This window comes from Camelus bactrianus, chromosome 22 (assembly GCF_048773025.1).
Source record: "Camelus bactrianus isolate YW-2024 breed Bactrian camel chromosome 22, ASM4877302v1, whole genome shotgun sequence".
Classification (NCBI taxonomy): Eukaryota; Metazoa; Chordata; class Mammalia; order Artiodactyla; family Camelidae; genus Camelus; species Camelus bactrianus.
This window is the reverse complement of record NC_133560.1, coordinates 29802974-29823211: the sequence shown is the minus strand read 5'-3', so window position 1 is coordinate 29823211 and position 20238 is coordinate 29802974. Positions and strand designations below refer to the sequence as shown.

The 20238-nt window shown below is 53.6% G+C and overlaps 1 protein-coding gene across 2 annotated transcripts in view; it reads left to right on the top strand.

Annotated features, from left to right (window-relative positions):
• The window catches only part of CELF5 (CUGBP Elav-like family member 5), a 43042-nt gene that overhangs the window by 5573 nt on the left and 17231 nt on the right, over positions 1 to 20238 (top strand). For both annotated transcript variants that reach the window (XM_074351163.1, XM_074351162.1), the window contains exon 2: positions 10754 to 10836. In XM_074351163.1, coding sequence (XP_074207264.1) covers positions 10754 to 10836 — 83 coding nt within the window. The remainder of the gene's footprint in view (positions 1 to 10753; positions 10837 to 20238) is intronic.

Sequence of the window (20238 nt, the reverse complement as noted above, 5' to 3'; positions counted from 1 at the left end):
GCTAGGTAAGTCACGGGAGGTGAGGCCAGAGAGCCTGCATGGACGGGGTGATGAAGTGCCTCTTATGCTGGACTGAGCCTGGACTCCTTCCTGAGGGCACTGGGCAGCCATGGGAGAATTTAGAGCAGGGGAGGATCTCAGTTAGACCTGTGTGGAAAGAGAGCTTCATGTCCTTTTGACGGTCATTGCCACCATCAGCCTCTTTCCAGCCTCTCAGCCTCATTCAGGATATGCACTCTTCCTCCACACCTGGATGGGTAAAACAGAAGCTTCCCCTTGGGGTGAGGCCCAAAGTGTGGGATGAGAGGGGTGCAAAGGAGCAGACATGTGCTCAGGCTGCAGTGGTTCTTAGAGAACCCAGTTCCCCTCTCCCACATGGATCAGATGAGGAATTGGGACTCGGAGATGGGCAACATCCAGTCCCAAGTAACACAGCAGTATAGCTAGGCATCACACCCCCCAGCCTGAGACTTGACCCACTTTGGAAGAGAAATAAAGGAGGCAGAGAAAGAGAGGTGATTGTGGGGACATACTTAGGGTGAAAGCCATCCAGGGATGCTGGCGGTCCTTGGACTGAAGGTGACCAGGGCCAGAGGGAGGGGCTGCTGGGTTTGGAAGACACTGACCTGGCAATAGTCCTGTTGGTCTTGGGTCATGGTGATCATCACTGGCATGCCAGCTCTGTGAGGGCAGGGACTGTGTCCTGTTCACCATTCTGAAGTGGAACATGTGGATGAACAAGGGTATAAGGGAATGAGAGGATGGGAGGATGAGGAAGTGTTTGGATGTGGGAGAGCAGGCTGGATAACAGATGAATAGATAATTGGATAAGTGAGCAGATGAGTACAGGCATGAACGGATGGATGGGTGACAATGACTTGATGGATGTATGAGTGGATTTCTGGATGGAAGAGTGGGTAGGTGGATGAAAAGTCTGAATGGTTGATGGATGGATGGGTGGGTGGGTGGGTAAATGGATGGATGAATAGAAGGATGGATGGAGGAATGGATGGGTGGATGGATGGGTGAGTGAATGGGTGGATGGATGGATGGATGGAAGGATGGAGTGAAGGATGGATAGACTGATGGATGGAAAGATGGATGGATGGACGAATGGATGGAAGAATGGAATGTTGGAGTCCCCCTGTCTCTCCCCTCTCTCTCACACCACCACTCCCCTGTCCCTCCATCCTGTTGGCTCTGCTGTCCAAACTTCTCCAGATCCACTCCTTTCTCCCCTTCCTCGCCTACCCCATCATCGCCCACCTGGAACAGCTCAGTCTCCTCCAGCCTCATCTCCCAGCTTGCAGCCTCGCCCACTATAGTCTGTGCTCCTGACAGCAAGTTGAAGGCATCTGTGAGCACCTGAACCAGGCCCTCCTCTGTCCACACCCTCCAGGTGAGAAGAGCCCAAGTGCCCCCTGTGGCCCACAGAACTCTTTCCAACCTTGCCTGTCCCCTCCCTGCCCTCAACTCCTCCCTCTCTCCCCTTTGTTCACTTTGCTCCAGACACAGGGGTTTTCTGGCTGTTCCTCTAACACACTAGGCTCAGTCCTGCCCCAGGGCCTTTGCATGGGCTATGCCTTCTGCATAGACCACACTTCCCCCAGATGATCACATGCTTCCTCCCTCATCCTCTGCAGATTTCACCTTCTCAGTGAACTCATCGCTGTAGACATGGTTTATAATCTCAGCCACTCTCCAGAACTCCAAATCCCTCTTCCCTACTTCCCTTTTATTTTTCTGAAAACTTCTGACGTACCATAGATTTTTCTTTTTATTGTATTTGTTTTCCTCTCCTCCTAGTAGACTAGAAGCCCTATTAAGATAGGATATTTTTGCCTTCTGTGTTCACTTCTATTTCTCAAATGCCTAGAACAGTGCCAGAAACACAGCAGGTGGATAAGTGCGTGCATGGGTAGATGGGTGAATAGATAGCTTCATATGTGGATAGATGAATGGGTAAATGAGTTAATAATGGGTGGATGGGTGGGTAAACTAATGGGTGATGAATGAATGGATAATGGATGGATGGATAGGTGGATGGGCAGGAGGATGGAAAGGTAAATGGATAGATGGGAGGATGGTTGGATGGATGGATGGATGGATGGTTAGCTAAACGAATGGATGATAATTAATGAGTGGATAGGTGGATGGACAGGTGGATAGGTGGATGAATGAATGATTAATGGATGAATGGATGGATGGGTGAATAAATTAATGGGTGATAAATGAATGGATAAATGATGGATGGATAGGTGGATGGACAGGTGGGTGGGTAGATAAATGAATGGATAATGGATGGATGAATGGGTGGATGAGTGGATGGACAGGTGGATAGGTGGATAGATGGGCGGGTGCACAGCTAGGGGAATCACTGGTGCAGCAATGGTGACTAAATCCATGGGAAGAGTCAGATGGCCGCAGGCAGGAGCTCAGGAGTCCAGATGAGCCCTGAGTATCCCCAGTGTGCAAGGCTGGGGCAGAGAGGAGGCAGCTACAGAGGAGAGGCTGAGGAGCATCAGCGGGGAGGTAGGAGGTCACCCCAGAGATGGTGTGCCTGATGGAGGGGCCAGGAGCTTGAGCCCTGGGTCCTTGGCCTTGCCCTCATGGACGGGAACCAATGAGTTTATAAGTGGAGGGAGGGACAGTGAATAGAGGAGAGGGGCCTCTCAGCCCCATTGTTCTTAGAGAAGTGGCGGACAGCTTCAGGACGTGAGGATGGAGGAGGAGGTACAGAGGGTGGCCGGGGGCAGGGGGTGGTGGAGGGGTGGCCTCACAGCAGAAGGAGGTGTCTCCTGTAATCCTTAGTGGGTGGTATTATGATTTTATGGATGAGAAAGTGGAGGCTCAGAGAGGTTAAGTGGCTGGCCCAGGATCACAGAGCAGATAGCCATCAGTCAGGGTTAGATCCTGTCTTTAGCTACTAGATTACAGATCTGAAGTTAAAGACTGAGAACCTGGGTGCCAGTGTGTGGGGGTGGGATCAGAGGGATTTGGGATGAGAGGTTCCCACAATCGGTCGTGGTCGGGGTCCTGGCTGGGGCAGGGAGAAGATACAGGTGATCAGAGAGAAATGAACGAGGCTGTCTTCCCTGCATCTGTCTCCCCAGCACAGCTGGTGCATGATAGGCGGTGAGAAATACTGACTGACCCCATGCCGGGCATGTGCGGGAAGAGAGAGATAAAAATGAATCAAATATGGTCTCTGCCCTCAAGGAGGTGGTCTTGATATTAGCAGGTTGGTTTGAGAACAAAATCATTCATTCAGTCAAATAGTGATTATTGAGCATCTACTGTGTGCCTGGTACTATTTAGTCTCTGGGGACCCAAAACTGAACAAAACGCAAAATTTCCCCATCCTCTTGGAAGTGACATTTCAGTGGGGGAGACAGAAAAAAAAAAACCCCGAATATGTGACATTTGAGATGGTGATAAGGGCACTGGAAAAAATAGAGCAGGGTGTAGGGTGGCTGAGGGCTGTCGGTTTGAACAGGATGCTCAAAGGTTTCATGGAGAAGGTAACATCTGAGCCAAGACTGAAGGCAGGGAGAGAGTGGACTATGGAGAGATCTGGGGGAAGTATATTCCAGAAGAGCTTGTGCAAAGGCCCTGGGGCAGAATCATTGCTTTGTGTGTAGGAGGAACAGTGAGGAGGTCCATGTGGCTGGAGCAGAGTGAGCAAGGGTCAGAGAGGGAGGAGGTGAGGGCAGGGAGGGGACAGAAACAGGTTGTGCAGGACCTTGTAGGCCTCAGGGAGGGGCTTTTACCCCCAGGGAGGTGGGAGCCCTGGAGGGCTGTGGGCAGAGAAGGGGCAGGGCCTGACTCAGGTGCTCACAGGCGTCCTCTGGTGGCCGCTGCGGGGAAGATGGACTATGGGAGCAAGAGTTGGAGCCAGGCGACCAGGATGGAGGGGAACAGGATGGAGGCCTTGAACAGTGGCCAAATTCTCACTGAGCACATCTTGTGTGCTGGGCTCAGTGCTGGGCACTGGGGACTCATCGGTGGCCAGAACACTCTGTTACCATCCTCAGGAGGCGCACAGTCCCGTGGGGTTGAGTAACAGCTGCTTGGGCAGTTACCGTGCAGAGTGCGCAGAGCGGTGGTGGAGGACGCACAGGCACGTGAGAAGCCCTGACCCAGCAGTGGCTGGGGATGGGGAGGCTTACCAGAGCTGCAGGAGGGACTCGGCTGGGACTTGAATGTTGAGGAGAAATGAGCCAGGCAAACATAAGGGTGAGAGTGACCAAAGAAATGCCAAGTTCGAAGGCAGTCAGTGCGAGGCCAGGCAGGGGGTGTGGCCAGAGTCAGGGGAAGCCAGGGACACAGCCAGCGTCCATCGGGGTCAGTTCCCCAGACCTACCAAGATCCCTGGGAAGGGACAAAAATCCCAGACTTACGCGTAAAAATAAAGGCTATGCACAGTTAAAAGGAAAACACACAATTTTTTTTTTTTTAGTTTATTAGATCAGTGTAACCATTTCCAGTGACTTAAGTCATTCCCAACACTCCGGAATTTTCTAGAACGCAGAAGCCCTTTACCCTCCCCCATTCGGGGTCAGCACCAGGGGTTGTTTCCAACTTGCTGTGTGACTTTAGGAAAGCTGCTCAGCGTCTCTGAGCCTGGGTTCACTCATCTGTAACATGGGGATAACATTAACTGGCAGGCAGTGTGAGAACCCGGGACGGCACGGGGAGCGGCTGCACTGGGACTTGGGTCCCGGCACACAGCTGGCGCTTTCTTCCTGGGCCGTTTTTGGGTTTTCAGTCAGTCCTGGGGGTTCCTTCCTCGAGTGTTCTCCAAACCCTCAGAGCCAGCAGGGCTCACACCGGATTCCACATCTTCCTTCCAAACTGCTCCTCCTCCTGGGTTCCCATCAGCACTAGTTTCCTGGGTGGCTGTTACAAGTGACCACAGACTGGATGGCTTAAAACAACTGAGATCTATTCTTGCTCAGTCTTGGAGGCTTGAAGTCCAAGATCAAGGTGTCACAGGTCTTTGCTCCCTCTGGAGGCTCCAGGGCAGGATGCTTTCTGCCCCCTCCAGCTCCTGTGGGTTCCAGGCGTCCCTTGGCTTGTGGCTGCATCCCTCCCGAGTCTGCATCCATCTTCTTGGGTCTCTTTCTGCATGTCCTCTCCTCTCCTGCCTCAAATAAGGACACTTGGCGTTGGATTTGGGGCCCGCCTTGTTGGTTATCCAGGATAATCTTGTGTTGAGACCCTTAATTACATCTGCAAAGACCCCTTTTCCAAATAAGTTTCCATTCTCAGGTTCCTGGAGTGGAGATATCTTTTCTGGGGGACCACAATTCAGTGCCCAGAGATACTCCTCATCCTCTGGGCTTCCCCTAGCCCTGCATCCCGACCTCTGTCCCAGGCTGATGACACACAGGGGCCTATCAGCATCTTCCTTTTCCCAGGCTGAGAGCCTTAGCATCACCCATCAATCAAGGCATTGTCCCCAGAGCCCAAGCTAAGCAGAGACCTGTTGCCAAGGAGGGACCACAGCCACATTTGCCCCCTCTCTCAGAGAGGAACATCTCCAGCAAGAGAGGACCATCCTTGTTGGCTGAGCCCTGTGTGAGGAGACATGCAGATATGGGCTTAAGTCCTAGCCCTGTCTCTATCTATGGGTGACCTGGGCCACTGGGAACCTCAGTCTCCTTGTCTGTAAGGTAGACACTCCTCCCCACCATCGAAGTCTCTGTGGGGTTGCCCCAGGGCCTGCATCATTAAGTAACCACCCCCAATGATTCAATTTTTCCATGTATCAAACAGCCGTTCTCTAGACTAGATTGTAAGTGACACACATGGCCTTTTCATAGGTGCTCTTAAGTCCCCCTTTGTCTTAAAATAGTAAAGGTTTGGAGTGAGTTCCAGGGAAGATGGCAGAATCGGGTGCTTTGGCCTCTCCACAACCCAGGGGCCAACACCCCAAAGGCACAGTGGATGGGAGTGGAGCGCATGACGTCAGACACCCCCAGCTTCAAATTCCAACCCCACCCCTCACCTGCTGTGCAATCTTAGGGAAGTCATTTTGCCTCTCTGAACCTCAATTCCTCTGTACTATACATAACACTCCCCTCCCAGGATTCCTGTGAGAAGAGAAAGGCGTGGAGCCAGTATCCAGGCCAGTGACCGCCCTGTCTAAGTGCTCAGTGAATTGGCTGTTAGTGCTCCCTCTACCATAAGAGGGGGTGTATTGCAGTGAAGAAGGGCTAGGACTGGAGTTAGACTTCCAGGGTTCAAATCCCACCTCTGGCTCCCATCACTCAATGTCTGGTGTCTCAGTTTTCCCATTTTCAAATGGGGAGAATTGTAGATACAATAATGCCGTTTTCTTGGGCTAGGCTGAGGGTTCAAATGGCTCCTAGGGGCTATGTGTCCCTGTAGGATGCCTGGGGCTCAGTGGATTGCAACCATTATTGTTATTACAACTTCGAGTTGTGAAATCTCAAAAGCTCAGATCTTGGAGCAGAGAGCAGAGGATCTTGGCAAGAGGAGGGACTCAGAACTTCCCGACAAAGAAGTTTCCTCTGGGAAGCTGCTGCTTGCTCACCTCCAGGGATGGGGAGCTTCCTCCCACCCAAGAGAGCCATCGTGAAGCAGATCTATTACTCAGACAACTTTCTTACATTGGGGAAATCTCTTGTTTCCCCAAGGATCCCCCCAGTGGTCTCTGCTCCACTTTGGGCTTTGAAAATGGGGGTGGGTGTGGAGGGAACCATAGGGCTGTCAGGTACTGACATTTGGGGGGACTAGTTCTCGCAGGCGGGACTGCCTTCTTGACCTGCCCCACCTCTTGGCAGGCATGGGGCTTGGCAGCATGCTTTGCTGAACACCTGGCCCCGCCCTTTTGACACTGATGAGGCTGCTGTGTGGAGTGAGGGCAGCCAGGACTGGAATCTGGTGACATGCTCACCAGTGTGGGCATTGGATGGGTGGGGATTTCCCTGGAGGGTCCCTCTAGGACTAGGAGGCAGCAAACCAGAGACCCACAATTGAAACAGGGTCCATAGCCTTTTCAGTATTTGACCTGGCCCCACATCTCTTAGAAAGGTGGTACTGTTTTAAGGTTCCTTATAGGGAAAGGTAAGGCAGGGGCCTGCGACTCCCCGACTCCCATTGGCCCTGGGGGAGATTTTTAGAAAAGATGCTAACTCCAGGCAGTGTACTTCAGTGGTTAGCACGTGGTTTAGGGAGCCTGGGATGTTCCCCTGTGTGACCTTGGGCAAGTCACTTGCTCTCTCTGTACTCCAACCCCTCATCAGTAAAATGAGGACAATGCTAACAGCTCCTTCGTGGGGTTGTTGTGAGGGTTAAATGAGTCAATGCTGAGTCTAAGCTTATTAGCATGAGAAACGAATGCACTTCGTATTAACATCACTAAAAGCCTGCGCTCGCTAGTTGGGAGTTGTGTTCATTTGTTAGGGCTGCTTAAACAATGAACTGCAAACCAGGTGGCTTAAGAATCAGAAATGTGTTCTCTCACAGTCCTGAGACCAAGGTGTCAGCAGGACTGGCTCCTTCTGAGGCTCCTTCCAGGCCTCTGTCTCAGCTTCTGGTGGTGCTGGCAGTCCTGACTGTCCTTTGGCTTGGAGACGCACCACTCAGATCCCCGCCTTCACGTTCACGTGGCGTTCTCCCCGTGTACATGTCTCTGTGTCCAGATTCCCCCTTTTAAGGGTACCAGTCCTACTGGATTAGGGCCGCCCCACTCCCGTGTGACCTTACCTTAACTAATTACATCTGCAACAACCCTGTTTCCAAATAAGGTCACATGCTGGGGCCCTGGAGCTTAGGAGAGCAACATAGGGGTTTGGGAGAATGCGAAGCAACTCAACCCTAATAGGGACTGAAATTCAAGTCTCTGTTTATCCAGAAACTGGTGAGTGTCACTCGTTTTCAGCAACTAGAAAAGAGAAACTAGGAGGCAGAGAAGCGACAGGGCCAAGAGAACGGGGAAACATTTCAGTACCAGGGACAGCGGCTCGCGTTTTGTTTTAGTTTTTTTCCTCTCTCGCTGCAAAGCTTCCAGACCAGAGGCTGATGGAAGGTGGCTCAGGGGTCCCACCTACCCTCTGAGGGCCAACACACTCCATGTTCTGTATGCAGGGCTCCACAGGCAGGAAAGGACCCAAAGTTTAAGGGGTTTGCCCCTTTTTTACATTTCCCTGTGGCCCAATTCCTCGACAGTCCTGTCTAATTTCTCTCAGGCCTTGTGGCTAATTTTCTTAGTGTCTCTCCTTTCCCTGAAGACCTGGGGAGATTCCATTCAGAAAATAGAAACACACACACACAGAGTAGAAAGACGAGGCATGTACTGGGAGAAGATTTGTGCATCAGATATGACCAAAAAGGATAAGCACACACCACATATAAAGATGAGATGCTTGTAATACATCCCAATTGCAATTTTTTAATTCTGGTAAAATATATAACAAAATTTACCATCGTAACCAGGTCTAAGTGCACAGCTCAGTGGCATTAAGCACATTCACATTGCAATCACCCCACCACCATCTCCAGAGCTTTCTCATCTTCCCAACCTGAAGCTCTGTCCCCATGAAACACCAAATCCCCACCCTTCCCCAGCCCCGGCCCCACCGTCTACTTCCCGTCTCTGTGGATGTGACTCCTCCAGGCCCTCCTGTGAGTGGACTCACGCTGTGTGTCCTTCTGGGTCTGGTTCTCTCACTGAGCGTCCTGTCTTCAGGGTTCACCCATGCAGCACGTGTCAGTGTTTTCTTCCTTAGTGGTCCTTGGGTGGATGGACCACATTTTGCTTATCCACTCATCGTTGATGGATATTTGGGTTCTTTCTACCTTTAGGCTATTGTGAATAATGCCGCTAAGAACATGGGTGTGCAAATAACTCTTCGAGTCTCTGCTTTCAATTCTTATATTCAGGTGTGTACTCAGAAGTGGAATTGCTGGATCACATGGTAATTCTATGTTTAACTTTTTTGAGGAACTTGCAAACTGTTATCCACAGCATCCGCACCATTTTACATACCCAGCACAAATGTTTTTTGAATGCTAGAAACTGTCCTCAGCTCTGCCTGGTGCCCCCCTCCCCAGCGCTCCAGGGCGTCTCTCAGGCTTGGTGATGAGGACCCCTCCCCATCACCAGGCCCAGCTGGTGGGAGCAGCCGCTTAGTGAGCGCAGCTCACAGGATGCCGCTTTAATTAGCTACAGCCTGGGGCGGAAGTGGGCACCGCGGAGTTGTTCCCAGGGGCTCTGCTCAGGGGGTCCCCGTAGGGGGAGGCAGAGAGACCGTGAGGAGGGAGCGGGGGTGGGGGCCCCAGGGTCCGACAGCATCAGAACAGCCAACGGTGGTCTCGTTTCACAGACGGCGAAACAGGTCCAGGGAGGTTAGAGAGGCAAAGCCCAGCGCTGAGGCCCGGACCGCTGTGTCCATCCAGGGAGCCCGACACGGGCCTGCATACCCCACTCTCCCTCGGGCCAACATCTTTCAAAATGCCTTTGACCTCTCTGGCCCTTCTCTGGGTTCTCTCTGCTCACTTCTCTCCTGGCGCTTGTCTCTCTGCGTTTCGCGTCTCTGCGGCTCTCACGCTTTGCATCCCACCCAGGGAGTCGTCCAATCACACCCTCGCTCTGGGCCACTTCGGGGCCGGCCCCGCCCCTCGCCTCTCCCGATTGGCCCTGCGCTTTGACGCAGCGCCACACCCCCTTTAGCTCTGCCCCCACCTTTTGATTGGTTCTTCCCGAGGCACTTTCGGACCGTCCCCTCGGATGGGGAAACTGAGGCCCAGACAAGGGCGGCGCGCCATCCGAAGCCACAGAGCGGTTAGTGGCGGAGACGCCGCGCTCCTCATTCCGGTGCTGGGGCTGCTGGTGCCCTCCGCACCTCCTCCCCGGGGCCGCGGCTCTGGCCTCCCCTCTCCTCCCTCCCCACCTCGCCCAGCTCCTCAGCGCCATCTGACACTGCTCTGCCGTCCCCTGTCTCACCCTCTGGGAAGCGTGAGAGTGGAAGGGGAGAGCTGAGCTACCCCTACTGCCCACCCTCCACCGGAGGGGCTCCAGCCTCCTCTTCTCTTCATTGTTTAAATTGTAGTAATACACATATAACGCTAAATTTACCATCTTAACCATTTCCCCTTCTTTTCTTTCCAAAAAAGTTGTTATTGTGGTTAAATACACTTTACGTAAAGTTTACCATTTTAACCACAGCTTAGTGGCATGAAGCACACTCACACTGTTGTGCGACCATCCCCTCCATCTCCAGAACTTCCTTTTTTTTTTAACATTTTTTATTGAGTTATAGTCATTTTACAATGTTGTGTCAAATTCCAGTGTAGAGCACAATTTTTCAGTTATACATGAACATACATATATTCGTTGAACTTCCTTATCTTCCCAAACTGCAGCTCTGTCCTCATGAAACACTGACCCCCATCCTTCCCCCAGCCCCGGCCCCACCGTCTACTTCCTGTCTCTGTGGATGTGACTCCTCCAGGGACCTCCTGTGAGTGTGTGTCCTTCTGGATCTGGCTTATTTCCCTCAGCTTAATATCCTCAATGTGCATCCATATTGTAGCAGGTGTCAGAATTTCCTTCTATTTTAAGGCTAATATTCCATTATATGGGTGGGCCACGTTTAGTTTATCCATTCATCCATCAATGGACACTTGGGTTGCTTTCACTTCTTGGCTATGATGAAGAATGCTGCTGTGAACATGGGTGCGTAACATCCTTTTCTCTGAACATTCCTATTTCTCTCCCCTCCAGGCTGTGCCTTTCTCACCTACTGTGCCAGGGACTCCGCCATTAAAGCTCAGACTGCCCTGCACGAACAGAAGACCTTGCCCGGGGTGAGTCCTGGGTGCTGTCTGGGAAGGGGGACGGTTGGAGGAGGAGTTGCTCTCAGCCTGGAGAAGGCTGAGGCCCTTCCTGGGATCAGCGGTGAAGCCCATGTACGTCTGATCTCAGAAAGAGGTATAAGGAGCGGAGAGGCAGAACTCATCACCAGAATGAGCATTCCTGGTGTGCCTACTGCATGCCGTGCCCTGCACTTCATACCAGGGTGGTTGTGTGTGGTTGTGCAGGTTGCATACTGCACAAGGGCACCTGGCTCATCATGCGAGTGTCATTGGGCTGAGACCTGAAGGATGAGGAAGCATTAGCAGGCAGAGGGAACAGCCTGTGCAATGGCCCTGAGGCAGGATCCTGCCTGGTGTGTTGGAGGAAAAGTTGAACAGTCCGGAGGCCCATGTGTCTGGAGCAGAGTGAGCAAGAGGGAGAGAGAGAGGAGGGGAGGGCAGGGAGGGGACAGAGGCAGACGTGCAGGGCCTGTGGGCCTCAGGGAGGAGCCTAGACTCCACCTGCCTCTCACCATTAAAAGGAAAGGGCTTTTCTTTTCCCTTCTCCCTATGGAGCAGATAAAACTATGGCCCCTTAATGCAGAAGCTCCTGATGCATTATTTCCTCCCCAGGGGAGGCTAGCCCAGGCTCTGTCCCTGCCAGTGTCTCTGGTCAGCCCTGTCCTCTTTGGATGGGCAGGAGGTCCCTGCCCCCAGTAGAGGAAGGGTGGCCCCCCTTAGCCAGCCGAGCTGGGTCTCCAGGCACTGCCTCTTGATGGAAACTGAAGGAGCCACAGTGAGAACCATGGTACCCGACCCCAGGAGCTCTGGTGTCCAGCGGGGAGCAGGGAGGACGGCCCTTCCCTCTGGAAATCTCAGGGCCCTTCAGCATCAAGGGGATTCGGGGGATGCTTGGGTGGCACCACGCCATCAGTGCTGGGAGCCTGGGAGCAGCACGGCTGACAGTGGGCAGTCTGGGCTTCGCCAGCCAGGGACATGAGGCTGTGGCATGACTTTGACTCAACTCTGAACAATCATCAAAACGTTCCGGAGTGGGGGGTGGTTCTCAATCTCATTTGCAGAATAAAGAGCCCGTCTTCAGGGGTTGAAGTGGCATAGGCAAGAGCTTGCAGCCACATCAGCAGCCTCCTTGTTTAGCTCTCGCTGTGTGACACAGCCAGTAACTCTGTGACTGTCAGCACTGGACGGGTATAACTGGGCGGGGCATAGGGAGGGCGCTGTCGAGAAGGTCATGGAGGGCTTCACTGAGGAGGTGGCATTTGAGAAGAGGCTTGACAGGTGAGAAGGAAGGGCATGCCAGGAGATGGAACAGCACAAGCAAAGGTGCCTTAGAGCCTGTAGAATAAACACCACCCAGAATTCAGTCTTCTCCCTCCCTTGCGCCCCCTGCCAGTATCTCCCCAGACCAGCCAGGAACTGGAGGGCAAGTCTGCCCTTGCAGTTTGGCCCCCAGGGGCACCGTGGAGTTCTGTGGGCTGTGCTGGCTATCTCCTGATGCACCACAGATTACGCATGTTAGTGGCTTCAAAAAATCAGCATTCAGTTATCTCACAGTTGCCAGGGGTCGAGGACTGGGGCTCGAGTTTACTGCCTGGCCCAGGCTGAGGATTTCTCCTAAGGCTGCCGTGGAGACATCAGCAGAGCTTGACTGTGGCTGGCGAATCTACCTTCAAGCTGGCTCAGCTTTCGGCTGGAGGCCTCAGCTCGTCTCCCTGTGGGGATCTCCATAGTGCTGCTTGAGTGGCCTCACAGCACGGTGGCAGGCTTCCCCCAGGGCACAGGATCCGAGGGGCCAGCAAGGCGGAAGTCATCACACCTTTTATGACACACTACAATCCCTGCCACATTCTATCCTGGCCACTCACTGGGCGCCAGGGGCCTAGGGGAGGCTGGGGAAGAGGCGGGGGAAACCTGGAGTGGCCAAGCTTGGTAGTGGATTGGTCCAAGGCCAGGCAGCACAGAAGGGAGGTGACCTCACGGTCTGAGTGCAGACCCCGCGCTGGTGGCCAGCCCCCTGTCCTGTTGCTCAGTCCTTCCATGTCCAGTGGACCATGTTTTTGTGGCATCAGATCCTGATTGGGACCTCTGACTCCTCTGTCCAGAGAAATCAATACTTGCATGGAGATTTGCCAACATTGCCAGTAGTCCCCATGGCTAAGGCCCTCTTCCCCATTCCCCTGTTCCCACTTTCCTGGTGGGATCACTGAGGCCCAAAGCCAGTGCCTTTGGCTTCCTGAGGCTGCAGGGGCCTGGGAACCAGTTTCCTCTGTGTTGGAGGCTGAAGCTGAGCTCTGGGCTCTGTCGGAAGTGGGGAAGGAAGATGGGAGAAGGTGGAAGAGCCAGGAGCTAAAGAGCTCTCCCTCCCTGCATGCCGGGCTGCTCTCACCAGGCTGGTCTCCAGTCCAAGGTCTCCTTGGAATGTAAAGATGCTACATCACCAGCGTTCCTTCTCTGTGTCAGACTCAGGGCTCTCTGTCCTTCTCTGTCTGCTAACTCTCCCTGACCAGTCTATGGACCCAATTCTTTCATCCATTTATCCAGCCAACCAGCCAGCAAACTTTTATTGAGCACCTGCTATTTTCCAGGCACTATGCTACACATCTATCGCTAGCTCTGTGTGCAGAAGTCACCCCCTCGGGACTCCCCCGGCACCCCAGACCCAGCAGAGCTCAAACTGACCACCACATCCCCTTTGAAAGGGTTTTTCCCCCTCCCAGCCCCTGCCCCCCCAGCCTGCAGTCCCCACATCCTGCTCTCCAGAACCCCTCCTCCCCACTCTGTGGTCCTGTGGGTTCGCATCCCAGCTCCACCCCTCCCAAGGCTTTGACAATGTCTTTCCTTCAGAGGCTTAGTCACTCTTGTCTCTGAAATGGGTCTCACCACCTCCATCTGACCAGGCTGGAGAGAGAATTACAGGAAGTGTGGATGCAAAGTGGATTCTATTTTGGGAGATGTTAAGTCCTTACGTTTTGGTCTCTGCAAGTCCCTGGTTCCTAGAAATTCCTCACTCCCCAGAGACCAAGGACTCCACAAGAACAGCAACCCCTGTAGTCATGTCTGAGGGCTCAGGGGAGCTGCCTTCCACCTAGAGAATCTCTCCTCTGCCTTCAAGGTGGCACCTGGTACCTCCTCCCTGTGCTTATCCCTGACCCCTCGGGGCTGGGGTGTCTGCATCTGCCTGTGTCCCCTTAAACTGGGGGCTCCTCGAGGGCAGACCCTGGCTTTCAGCGTGGGAGTAGATCTGGGGGTGTATCAATCTCCTAGGGCCACCCTAACAAAACACCACAAACTGGATGTCGTAAAGCCTCAGAAACTTACTGTCTCAAGGGCCCAGGAGCCAGAGCCTGAGATCAAGGTGTCAGCAGGGCCACACTCCCTCTGGAGGCTCTTGGGGAGGCTCTAGTCCAGGCTCTCTCCCAGCTTCTGGTGGTCGCTGGCAATCCTTGGCCTGGGGACTCATCGCTGCGATCCCTGCTTCCGTCACTACTGGGCCTTCTCCTCTGTGTCTCCACCTCTGCCTTCTCCCTCTGCCTTTCTCTTGTAAGGACACCAGCCATTGGATTCTGGGGCTCACCCTAAATCCAGAATGACCTCATGTCGAGATCCATCTCTTAATTATGGGTGTAAAGATGCCTTTTCCAAGTCAGGTCCCATTCACAGATTCCAGAGGTCAGGACTTGGACATATTTTTAGAGGGAATGACCATTCAACCCACTGCAGGGGGTGTGACCACAAAATGAACAGCCCGATGTAAGGGTGCCTGGGACAGCATCTCAAGGGAGAACCAGGCGATCCGCATTGATGGCCTCGTGGAGGGCAGACAGGGCGGGTTCTTGGAGAGGGAAGCATTTGTGTTGTCTTGAGTGATGGCAGGACTGTGGCAGATGGACGTGGTGTGCGCACAGAGTGTACCAAGATTCGGAGGCAGGAGCCTGCCTGGCGTGCTGAGTGCGGGAGCACACGGGAGCCTAATGGGGGAGTTTACTGCCCCCAGTGACACTGGGCAATGTCTGGGGACATTTGTGATCATTGTGACCGGGAGATGCTACTGGCATCGGGTGGATAGAGGCCAGGATGCTTGTCAACACCCTACGGCGCCCAGGATGGCCTCTCACAACAGAGAATGACCCAGCCCCAGATCAACTGCACCAGGGCTGAGAAACCCTGTTTAGGAGAACAAGGAGCTGGTGAACATTCTAGAACAGTGCTAGTAGAAATATAATGCAAGCCACATACAGCATTTAAATTTTTCTAGGAGCAACATGGAGAGAGAAAAAAGAAACAGGTGAAATGAATCTTAATACTGTCTTTCACTTGAACCCAGTATCTCCAAAATCTTATCATTTCAATGGGTGGTCAGTACAGCCCACATAAAAATTATGAACAAAATAGTGCACATGCCTTTTTTCATCCTTTTTTCAATCCCAAGTGTCCCCAGATCCGGTGAGTGTGCTGCACACCCATGGTCCGTCTCACCTGCACACTCCACTGTTAGCAGGGATGTTCGATCTGTCTCTGCATTTTATAAAATCAACATTTGAAAAAGTAGGTTTCGCCTGTCCAGTTTGTTCTAAATAGACTTAAAGGTTTTCTAAGAATGGAGTCGGGTATCAGTTTTTAGGCTTATATTTAGGTTTATATTTGTATTAATTGTACTTAAACACAAGTAAACAAAATTCCATTTCTCAGTCACGCAAGCCATATTTCAAGTAGCCACTTGTGGCTGTTGGCTCCCGCACTGAGCAGTAGTTCTAAAATGTTCTAGGCCAAGGGTCAGTCAGCTTTTCCCGTAAAGGATCAGAGAGTAGATATTGTTGGCTTTGCCGGCCATTCAGCCCCGTCCCATCTACACAAAGCAGAAAACAACCACAGACAAGTCACTGAATGGGCATGGCTGTGTGCCAATAAAACTTTATTGATAAAAACAGGCAGGAAGCCAGAATAGGACTGTGGTTTGCCAGTCTCCAATTTAGACCATCTCTGTCCAATAGAACCTTCTGCAGTGGCGGACATGTTCTGTCTCTGCTGTCCAGTATGGTGACCAATAGCTCCATGTGGCCATTGAGCCTTTGAAATGTGGCAGGTGTGGCTCAAGAACTGGATTTTTCGCATTATTTAGTTTTAATAAATAGAAATTTAAATGTAAACAGCTACATGTGGCTAGGGGCTACCATACTGGACAGTACAAATCTAGAATGTTCTAGATCAGGGGTCAGCTACTGTTTTGGGCAGCAGAGACCTAGAGTGTTCTAGACCAGGGAACAGTTACCGTGTTAGACAGGGCAGACTTAGAATGTCCTAGACCCAGGAACGTGGTGCAGTGTCATCACACATCTAAATTAGGGATTCTGAGGTCTCTCTTTGATACCAGCTCATGTTTGAGGAGGGGTGAGGAGTCTCGAGCAATACAGGTCTCCTCTCAGAGCCTCAGTTTCCCCAGAGCTATCACTGTTGCCCAGCACCCCTGGGGCACTTCATCCAAGTGTCAGCGGGGCGCCGGGGCTGCTGCTGGCCCCACTTGACCAACAGGGAGATTGTGGTAAGAGAGGAAGGGACCCTACCGGGGTCACCCAGCAGGGGGCGCACTGCAGCCCCGCTCAACCAGTTCCACAGTCCTTGCACCTCTGGCTTCTCTCGTTCGGTTTCCTGAAAGCTGGTCCCTGCCCCACTGGAGGTGAGGGCAGATGTTTGCTCAGTAAGAAGGAGGCAGCTGAGAGCAGCTCAGACGTAGGGAACCCTGGAGACCACCCCCAGATCAGGGCAGCGTTCTCTCAGAGTAGAGCCTGGCTTTTCAAAACTATTTCTTAAAATTTGAAAAAAAAAATACTGCACACTTAGAGAAAAGCGTATGCAACACAACTTGATTATAAAGCGAGCACCTCTGTTACCACTGCACAGCTGGCATCGGCACACCGCCCCGTGCGCGTCTCCAGGCCCGAGCCCCGCTTCCTGCTGGAGGCGCCGCTGTTCTGACTTTCCTGGTGACCAGCTCCTGCTTTTCTTCTGGTGCGGTGCTGATGAGGCTCAGTGTCATGCCTCAGTGCAGTCTGTGCTTTGTCATCGCCGTGTGGTCTTCCACGGCTGGAATACACAGTTTGCTCGTACATTCTCCTGCTGGTGGGCATTTGGGTTGTTTCTGGTTTTGTTATTACTTGCTGGTGTTTTGTTTTTGGTGGACACGTGCCGCATTTTGGTCAGGCTCATTCCCAGGAGTTCCGATCCCCGAGTATCCATACCTTCGGCTTCTGATGAGCAGAGGGGCTGATTTCCGGGGTGAGCCTCCCTCCCCCTAGAACACCCGCAGAAATGGCATCGGCCTTTCGGAACAAAGAACTAGAGGCTTGCTTGCTGATCGCACGAGGGCTACTGGCACAGAAGACCCCCCATGCCTGTAAGCGGCATCTGGAGAAAGGCATCTGAGCCCCCCTCCGCGGCATCTCTGAGGGAGGATGGAGCCGGGACGCACAAGGTGCGGCGGGTGCCGGAAAGCCCACCCCGCGGGCTCATGTGCGCGCTCGCAGCCAGGGAGTCAGGGGGTGGGGTCTGGGTTGCGCAAGGGACGTAGACAGCCACCATCTCTCCCCCGTGTGTGTGCGCGTGTGCGTGTGTGTGTTGGGGAAGACAGTATGGAGCGGACACTGCTGTCTTTTCAGTTACAGATGAACCAGGAGGGGAGTGGTCCCCGTCGTTCCTAGCTCTGTGCGTCTCCCCACCCACTCCCCGACCTCCCCGTGGCACAACCAATCCCTGCCCCATAAAGCAGCTTTCTGCAGAGTGACCCCCTCCCCCTTCCAGTTCCCTCCTGGAGTGTGACAGCGGCGTCCGTGGGGGACACAGTTTAATCAAATCTCAGCATTCTGGAATAGGATCATACATTGAACAACAGAATCCTGGAATAGAACCAGGAATGGACGGCAGGACCCTGGAATCCACGCTGGGAGGGTGCCTCCAGGTCCCCGCAGAGGCTGTTTGCTGGGCTGTCAAACACGGGATGGGGTTCCTGGGGATAGGAGGGACCCCCTGAGGATGGTCAGGCAGCAATCCAGCTCCCGCCTCTTGGAGGGTGAGAGGCTAGGTCACCTGAGTCAGTGTCATCTCTTTCTTCATGAAGGTCCGGGAGGGTGAGGGTTGCCCCAGACCTGGCAGCTGCCCTGCTGTTCATCTGAGCACCCCAGGAAGGGATGGGTTTGTCGAGCTGTGAGACCCCCACAAGCCCCCTGAACCCTTTTCTGTGCACATAGGGGTCTCTGAGGTGGCCCCCTTGCAGAACCCACCCCCACATCCCACGACTTGGCTCAGAGTTAAGCCAGCCCTGAGAATGGGCAGGGGCCCCAAAGGGCCAAACCCCTAATGACTTGGCTGTCCCAGGCCTGTTTCCTTGTCTGTAACATGGAGGTGTGGAGTATTTCGTGGATCCTGGGAGGTGACACAACCCGGATGCTGAACACACAATTGGCAGATATATGCTGAACGAGTGAACAAACGGTCCCAGGCAAGTCGAGCTGTGGGCCTCTGACCAGTCATGCCTCTTCCCGGGCCCGTTGTCTCTGTGAGACTCGCCTGGCACAACTCTTGGGTTACTTCCCGTGCCGGCACCGCGCCCAGCACGCCTGCCTCGCTCTTGCCCATGGGACAGCAGTCTGGAAACCACAGGTTTTGTCTCGTTTCATCTCTTGTCATTTGTGGACCCTGTGCTGGGTCTTTCTGGAGAGGGGTCCCAGAGCCCGTCAGCCCTGACTCCAGAGCTTACTCAAAAGAGGTACAGTGTGTGTGTTGGGGGATGTGCCACCTTCAAGGCAGTGCCTGAGCAAAGCAACCAAAGCAGATGGGCACGGAGGGGAAGGCTTCTGGGAGAGATGGCATTCCAGGGGGCTTGTAGGACAAGGATTGGGTGTGCAGGGGCACCTTCCAGCCTGATGTCCTTGGGGTGTGGGAGGAGGAGAGGGCAGGAGTGGCTCCTTGAATGCCAGGATAAGGAGCTGATCCTCTACCCTAAGGGCAATAGGGAGCCATGGCAGCCTCCAGAACAGGAGAGGGGCTTGGTCTAGGTGTTCACTGGAAGCTGGACTGGGACTTGGGTCACAGAGGAGGAGGCTGGAGTTGTGCCTGGGCAGCCCAGATAGGGGTCCACCTTGCTTCGTTCCCCTCCACTCCACTCAGAAAGAACTTAGTTCGAGCTTTCCCTGGGCCACCGACTGCATCTTCTAAAGGCATAACTTGGCAAATCTAGGAGAATATTTGGGGCCCCAGCCTGACTACTGGAGACTCCTCCTGCAGTCCCTCCTCCCCACAGCCTCAGTTTCCCCATCTGGAATACACACAGGTCAAACATAAGGGACCCTATTGTCCCAATGGTGTATGGCTTGGTTGAAGTCACAGCAAAGGCTGGGTGGCCGAGCAAAGACTGAATCCCAGCCACTTAGTGGGCATACAGACAATCCCAGAGCCCTACCCGAACTGAACCTTGGCTGGAGGAATGCCTGGGCCCTCAGAGGAAACTGGCAGGAGATCTGGCCTCTGCTTCTGACTTTCTCCTCTCCTTTTCTGATTTGCCTGTCTGTAAAATGGGTATGTTTCCATCTCATAAAGTTGCTTAGAGATGAAATCAGTCAGTGGATATAGGTATTGCTCCAACATGAACTTCCTGCCACCAACTCTTATTCATACTTCAAAACCCACTGTAGATTTTCCATCTTCAGTGACCCCCAGGATAGCCTTTGGCTCATTACTGTTCTCTGCTCTAGGATCTTCCAGCACTTGATCCCTCCTTCTGCCCCAACCCTGACCTCATGAGCCTGGGAATGTCTGTGTATGCCTCTGTTTCCCCCTCTGTCAGACTGGTGGGGTTTTTCCTGAGGTTGCAGAACTACTCAGCATGAAGCACACGGGAATATTGTTGAATAAATGAAAAAAGGAAGGGAGGGGGCAGGGAAAGGATGTAGTGATGGGGAGCCAGAGAAGGTGGAGGAGGGAGGGAGGGCACTCGGCAGAGACCTCAGTAGGACAGATGGAGAGAGGGAGCCGGAAGGAGGTGGGCAGAACCAGATGGGTGGGCAGGGGCAACAGGAGGGGTGAGGTTAGGGGAGACCCAGCTCCCCACTGGCACTCCTCCTCCCTGCTTGGGCTGGCAGCTCAGGCAGGGCCCGGCCTCTGGCAGGCGGATCGCCTGGGTATTGGGTGTGGAGAGCGAGGCGCGGAGCCCCTGCGTGCGTGCGGCGGCGTGTGCGCGCCTGTGCATCCAGGGCTGGCCAGGCGGGCGGCGGCACGTGGATGCCAGCCTGGCGCACGTCTCCAGGCCGGTGGGTAAGGAGGGGCGCGGGGCTGCGGGATGCGGATGGCCGGGCCTCAGAGACTCGGCTTTCAAGTCGGGAACCAGAGCGGAGGGGGTTGCCC